Source organism: Alosa alosa, chromosome 22 (assembly GCF_017589495.1).
Source record: "Alosa alosa isolate M-15738 ecotype Scorff River chromosome 22, AALO_Geno_1.1, whole genome shotgun sequence".
NCBI lineage: Eukaryota > Metazoa > Chordata > Actinopteri > Clupeiformes > Clupeidae > Alosa > Alosa alosa.
The window spans coordinates 22,506,262-22,513,761 of record NC_063210.1 but is presented as its reverse complement, the minus strand read 5'-3'; the positions used below and the strand labels follow the sequence as shown (position 1 = coordinate 22,513,761).

Sequence of the window (7,500 nt, the reverse complement as noted above, 5' to 3'; positions counted from 1 at the left end):
TAATCTGGAATAGGTATTTTGTTGTGCAAACAAATGCTTACTTTGTGTAGTACACTTACACTAATGAGAATTCCTATTTAACCTAACTTGGTCATTACAAGTAAAGTATATTGTGTGTTTATTAAACACAAGGTGTGCTAACTGATGTTACATTTCCCACAATGCATTTCCAGAAAGCCACTGCCCTGGCCCACATATTTGTAAAGATATCACATATTAATCCTTACTGAAATTCAATCTTAAATTACAATAAAGTGACAGTGACACTAACGGTTATATACTATGTTGGTGCGTAATTTATGTTGATGCATCGCACCATCAAGTAGATGACTATCCAAAACACTCTAATGCTGGTAGAACATCAGCAACATGTTACATATGTATATTGTTTTACTACAGTCTGAAAGTACTGCACAGTGAAGGGGAAACCTCACTATGTACCACCAATATGTGGCACTCACTTGGGTTTGACTAGTGGTTTAGGGACCCCCCAAATCTTTCAACAGTGAGTCAGGATTTTGTTTCACCACTGCATTCAAAGGCCTGATTTCTGCAATTCAGCGTATCCATGATGTTGTGAAGGCATTGGGGTTGATATTAATATTCTGACCAGAGAGGAGAGTGCCATTTAATGGACAGCCACTAACACCACCATTCCTAGAAGCAATTAAGCTTGCAAGGAGATCACCCATAAAGATCCTAATCAAGCTCACATTTAGCCTCAGTAACTTAGCAGAGACAGAATACCTGTATGTATGGTTTACAGCTACAGATCTGTGTCTGTCCAACTGTCAGCACTAGTTCTACTCACAGTATTAGTCTGTTTTGGATAGTCATTGATGGGGTGATGTATCAATATAAATCACATATATTACACAACAACAGTATATACAGTATGTAGCCTTTAGTGTCACTGTCACTTTGTTATTGTAACTTAAGATTGAATTTCAGTAAAGATTAATATGTGATCCCTTTAACAATATTATAGGCCGGGTCTGTGGCATTCTGGAAATGCATTTTTGTCATATCAGTAGCTGAACTGTGACATTAGTTAGCACAACTTCAATACACCTGTTGTATTTAATAAACATACAGTATACTTTACTTGTAATTGTAATGACCAAGTTAGTTGAAATAGCAATTCTGTGTACTGTAAGTGCACTACACTAAGTGAGCGTTTGTTTGCACAACTTGACATTACAGACAGATCTGGAATGGGAATTGCAAGGACAATCAGTTTGCATGCTTTTCAAAACTAACAGGTTAAGTAAGGTTATAAACTAATTTTACAGTGTAGCACAAACTTCAGCAATTTAAGTATAGTTTACTTGATTGTTTACTTTTCTACCTCAAAATGAAGTAACACTCATTTTACGCAAGTAATCTCAACAAAAGACAAAACCTGAATTCTACTTACTAGAACATTTTAAGTAAGTAAAACAATTGTTTTACAGTGTGGAAATGTAATTTGTTATTGTTTTAAGTTACAAGTTCTGTGTTTTAATGCAATCATATCTGACATATACTGTGAAGCTTCATTGTTAAACACTACCCTTAAATTGTGTATATGAATTTCTTCGAATTACATTGAATTTCAATTCTACTTCCTTTAATTCAAATTGTAATTCTACATCCTGTTTTTGACCTTAATTCAAATTCAATTCAAATTCAAGAATTGAATTGGAATTTAGGAGTCATTCTCAATTCAATTCTGAATTGTGCACAAGCCTGGTAAGCGAAATGTTGGAACAAAATTGTGGCAGGATAACGGAACGGCATGAGGCCACGTGTGAAGTAGCCTTGAGATGGATCTTAGTTCTTCGTTTCCATGACGGTGGCCCGAAAACATTGAAAGCTCTTATCTCACATTTTAATCGACAAGCATTTACCTAATGTTTGCGTTTGATGTTTGTGGTTTAGACCCAGGGGAGCTGTGATGACGGCCATGATCACATTCCACAACGTGTTGTCTATCCCCCTCAAAAACTGCACCCTGTCTGTCGGGGGCAGTGGGCTACTACATGTTACAACGGACGTGAAGTGAGAACACATGAATACACACTCATACACTTCATCATTATGGCCAACTACAGAACAACAAAACTGTTCAGCATCTACTCTATGACTTCTTATAGATATGTGTGTGTGTGTGTGTGTGTGTGTGTAGGGTTTCCGACGTGGCACCAGGTGAGAGTCTGCGTGTGCCGATGCGTTTCACCCCTTACCGTGTCGGCTTCAGGAAGCTGGTGGCCAACTTCGACTGCAACGCCTTCAGGGACATCAAGGCCCACTGCTACTTGAATGTCAAACCACGGCAGGAAACCTTGAGGTGCGGAGTCGTTCCCAGCAGTCCCTTGTGAGTCACACTCTTCCTATTGATGCACTACATACAGTAACAATAACTCAGAACGGTAGCAGTGTAGTGTAGTGACTTTCTAATGAGGAGACACAGCACTCAAAAAATCCTCTATAGAAATGCATGGGGCAAGTTTGTAACGCCAATGCCGTTGTCTACACATATCACACCCCTTCCTCGGCAAAACGTCGACATGTGAAGTCATCGTGCCAATCATGTGTTGTTAACTCGCCGCTGGAGCAAGATTGGTGTCGTGAAGCCTTGCTCACACGCATTTCTGCCGAATAGGATGCCCGATGAGTGCCCAAAAAGCGTTGCAATATGGCCACCGAGTGGAGGGACTTGCCTAAAAGGACTTTGGTGTATTGACTAAGAAACTGAGCTAGCATGCAGAGGGCCATGGGTTCGATTCCTAGTTACACTGTTGAACCCTTGGGCAAGACATTTAACCCTGAGTTGCCTTGGTCCTACAGTTGATGTCTGTAAGTTGTTTTGGATAAATGCATCCACTAAATAAGAATACTGCATTTCGTTGTCTTTGTACTTTGTACTCTGCACAATGACAATAAAGTTGAATCTAATCTTAATAATAAAAACACGGTTACACTTGACAGTGTCGACATAAGAGTGACATGACACTGTCATGAACGTGTCATAAACAAGTCATAAACGTTTATGACATAACGCTTCTGTTATTAAGTGACATTCGGGTTAGGTTTAGAGTTAGGATTAGGGTTAAAGGTTAGGATTAGGGTTAGGGGTAAGGGTAACACTTGAAACAGTCATGAATGCTTCATGTGTAGTTTATGACAGCTGCTATGAATGTGTTATGAACTCACCCGTCAAGTAAAGTGTTACCGGGTTAAGTTTCATGTGTCATGACAGTGTCTCACTCTCACTTTTATGTCGATACTGTCAAGTAAAGTGTTACCAAAAAAAACCTTCCACCAAACCATCAATACTCAAATCATTACATACACATCATGCCATCAGTGTATATTATACCATGTTATGAATGTTATGTTATGAACCATGAATATTAAATAGCATATTGTTGTGATGTCTGATCTTTTAGTTATGAACTGCCAGTGGTGCGCCATTATGCCCCATACCCCGTGATGCCAACGATGATGGCGATGGCGAGCAGTGATGACATAGTCCTTAGTCAATAGCACTTCAGTATTGAGATGAAGATCGATGTGGATAAAGATCGACACACCATGTGGATAAAACTTACACTGGCCTGAAGTGTTCATTTCCTTGAATTTCCCCTTGGGGATCAATAAAGTATCTATCTATCTATCTATCTATCTATCTATCTATCTATCTATCTAGTGTGAAGAGCATGCACAGTGCTGAGGTGGAACAGCCGTATATATACACACATGGCTCTCTGTGTCTGTGTTGATCTGAAGAGCTTAACCCAGTTCTTTGAGCTTAAAGAGGCAATGAATTGATTTATCGTCTAAAGCTAGCAAGCTCGGTTTCATTAATAGAAATAGTTTCCCACTGTCACTGTTGCTGTGTTTACCACTCCGTCCACACAGTCCAGAGCTTGTGTGTGTGTGTGTGTGTGTGTGTGCGCGCGCACTCTCTTCTGAGAGCACAAAAACAGCTTTTAATATTTCACGAGTTATCTTTGTAATCACACAGTTTTGATGATATGCTCTAGTGTGTGTCCTGCTGTCTTAGTGGAGAGGCCTGTGGGTGGGAAATAGGTATTCTTTATGAGGGGGAGTTGTAACATTTGTAATTTACACCGAAAGTGATATGCTTGGTTATGAAGAATATCCTTGGTTAAGCTTGGTGGGTTCAACTATATGAAGGTGTGTGTGGTTAAAGACTATCGACTTGTTTTTTCCAAATCATTGTTACAAACAAATGTTGAAGAATACACAAGTGTGTGTTGATATGCTTTGTGGGTTCAACTATATGAAGGTGTGTGTGGTTAAAGACTATCGACTTATTTTTTCTAGATCTAGATGTTTCTGTGTCTTCCTTTCAGTGGTTCCTTTGTTGAATTATGATTAGGGCAATAAATATACACTTAGAGCTGGAAGATCTGTCTTGGCGTGATTATTTAATCTGAATTCTCACCACACACCCACACACTTGCACACAGAGTTCGTAGGTGTCTATCTGAGCTCAGTTATGTTTCCTTTGACACTCTCTCACACACACACACACACAGTTCTTCATAATCCATGTGCGCTCAGGTATGAATCATCACGCCTACACACATTCACACACTCACATTGCCCCACACACACACACACACACGGCTCAGTCAGAGCCCTCAGCTGCTCTTCTGGCTTTCTGTAGGTTGTGATCTACTGCTCCGTCCAGAAACTGGACCCAAGTCAGGTCGGATTCAGTGCATACATGGGTCGCCCTGAGAAAGAGACAATTATATTATTACTTAGTACTGTGAGAGAGTCGACTCAGATTATATTATTACTTAGTACTGTAAGAGAGAGTCGACTCGGATTATATTATTACTTAGTGCTGTGAGAGAGAGTCGACTCAGATTATATTATTACTTAGTACTGTGACTGTATTATTATTCGTTTTTAATTACTATAATATTTCTATTTATTATTTCTATTTAACTTGCTCTGTGAAGTTGAGCTGGCTTTGAGACTAAGAATGTCATTACTGGTATTGAGGTGACAAGAGCGTGAAAATCTCACCTGATAATCTCTAAAACTTTCTTTAAAACAGCTGCCAGTTTAGAAGCCTGTCAGGCACAAGAGAGCTGGTATTAATAGCACACCCACATCCACACACACAAACATATACACAAATAACATTTTAAAATCCAAGAATCCAAGATGTATTTCTCCAACACTTTTTGTAATATGATACAGTGACTGAGGCCTGGTAAGGCTAATATGTCACACACACACACACACACACATCTGGCGACTTTGGAGACGAGACATTGGCTCTGGCGTTTGTCTGACAGGATCACATGTTCTTTAACACTTACGTTGAGTTCCACTGCCGTGTGATCCATAGGGGGATATAGACTGAGGGCCAAGTCATCAACACTGCAAACACAAACACACACACACACACAACATGAGTTAACGCACGCACGCACACACACACACACACACACACAAACAAGTTTACGCATACGTGCGCGCGCACACACACACACACACATAATATTTGGCTTGTAGCAGAGCAGCATTGCCACCTAATAGATGGTCAGCTTCGTTCTGAACACACACAGATCATGAGGCGATATTCGCTCAAAAAGTGTTACGGGTTAGAAATCGCTTAGAAACGCTTACAGTATCTTTAAGCAACTCAACGTAACTAGTGACCGCCTGATTGCATGGACTGTATGGTCTATGTCTCACTAATAGGAGGCTGTCTCAGCAGAGGTCAAGTGAAGGTCAGAGCTATGACAATGAAGAGCTATACTTTAACTCTCACTCAGGTTTCAACAAACTTAGAAAAAGGACAAGACAAAGCAGAACAAACAACGAGGAGGAAACTAGTGAAACAATTTTGGTAGTAGGCCTAATTCCAGTTGGTAAAGCGGAATAGTAGGAATAGACTACGTTTGTTTAACAAAGTTTCCTGAGTCATTCGCTACTTGTGAGGCACCGTTTCCTATGTAGGCCGACGACTCACTGGAACTCCAACTGAACCAGGAAACAACGATTAAATCTCTCATCTCTTGATCTATGATAAACAACTTACGGACCTATGCGATAACTTTGTGATGGTAACAAATATGTTGTAATACCAGAAGAAAACAGAATGTGTTGGCTGTTATCCTCCCAAAGGGAGTCAAATTGCTCCTTCAGGTGACTGTGTCCAAGGAAGTCAAGTGAAGGTTAAGTCTTTGCGTCCTTTAAGTAATTTGGCTTTGTTGTCCTTGAAATAGTAACATTGTGAATAACATTGTAGGAAAAGAGTTAGTCTTTTAGAATAAATACCTTTCAACTTCTCTTTCAAATGAATGGACACAGTCGTGGAAAGATATGGAGGGTGTGTCATTTTGATCACTTTAATGATGAAATGTTGGAATATTCCAGCCGCCCTTTAAACTACATACCATGCCCTTGCCCTCTGTAAAACACTAAGCCTAGTTTCAACATGGGACATTCACTCACTCTCTATCTCATATATATAAATGCACACACACACACATTTAACAAACACGACAGCACACACAATGGCTTAAATAAATTTGTAGTCAAATAAAGATAAAGCACGTAGTAGGAAGCACCACCACCAAAAAAAAAAAATGTACACTCCAAGACTGAAAATGACAAACAGGTAAAGAGGCACCTGAAAGTAATAAATAAGCAAAAATGCATGCTGCTCATTTAATGCGTAAAACTATTTGTCACAACCTTTCTTTTATACAAAGACAATTTTACATGATGTGCCTTTAAATAGCTTATCAGAGTAGAGATTTTCTGTTTGTCAGTGACATATGGTAGGAGAGGAGGGTATTGTTTAAACCCAGATGAAGTCATCAGCTCAGGTGTGTGAAATCAGGTAGGTGTAAAGAGGTGAAGGTAAGTTCACACTCCCTGAATAAACAGCAAGACATCAATTGAAATAAGTCGGAAAGCACACAGGTGCATCAAGTTCAGCGGTCTTTTTTTTTTGCCTTTTAATGACAGGACAGTGGAGAAAGACAGGAAGCGAGTGGGAGAGAGAGTCGGGGTGGGATCCGGAAAAGGACCACGGGGGGCGGGAATCGAACCCGGGTCGCCGGCGTACGGTGCAGGTGCCCCAGCCAGTCGCCCCCCCTGCTGGGGCCCAAGGTCAGCTGTCTTTAACTCAGGGTATGTATAAAATGTCATGATTGCCTGAGATGCGACTTGCAGACTATTTGGTGGGAGATTGTGACAACCAATTCCTTGATATAATCAGGCTTGGGGAGATTACTGCTGTTATTTTCACTTCTGTAACACACACACACACACACACACACACACACACACACACACACACACACACACACACACACACACACACACACACACACACACACACCCACACACCCACCCACCCACACACACACACTCAATCCATCAGCTTGTCACTATGTTGACAGATTGTTAGATTGGTGTCACATAATCTGAAGGCGTCAGCTGCCTGTTCTGTGAAATGAC

The 7,500-nt window shown here is 40.4% G+C and overlaps 2 protein-coding genes across 3 annotated transcripts in view; one reads left to right on the top strand and one right to left on the bottom strand.

Annotated features, from left to right (window-relative positions):
* LOC125287981 (protein-glutamine gamma-glutamyltransferase 2-like) overlaps nucleotides 1-4,347 on the top strand; it is a 16,628-nt gene extending 12,281 nt beyond the window's left edge. The window contains 3 exon segments of the mRNA XM_048234070.1: nucleotides 1,921-2,040; nucleotides 2,168-2,356; nucleotides 3,432-4,347. Of these exon segments, the coding sequence (XP_048090027.1) occupies nucleotides 1,921-2,040; nucleotides 2,168-2,191 (144 nt within the window). The 3' untranslated portion in view covers nucleotides 2,192-2,356; nucleotides 3,432-4,347.
* Nucleotides 4,348-4,416: 69 nt separating this feature from the next.
* Nucleotides 4,417-7,500, bottom strand: part of ccndbp1 (cyclin D-type binding-protein 1) — a 13,884-nt gene continuing 10,800 nt past the window's right edge. The window contains exons 9-11 of one of the 2 annotated variants that reach the window (XM_048233835.1): nucleotides 5,346-5,406; nucleotides 5,047-5,093; nucleotides 4,417-4,748 (exon numbers count right to left, since the gene is read on the bottom strand). In XM_048233835.1, the coding sequence (XP_048089792.1) occupies nucleotides 4,640-4,748; nucleotides 5,047-5,093; nucleotides 5,346-5,406 (217 nt within the window). In that variant the 3' untranslated portion in view covers nucleotides 4,417-4,639. Of the gene's footprint in view, nucleotides 4,749-5,046; nucleotides 5,094-5,345; nucleotides 5,407-7,379 lie in introns of those variants that run through there. The other variant, XM_048233836.1, reaches the window with a different exon arrangement.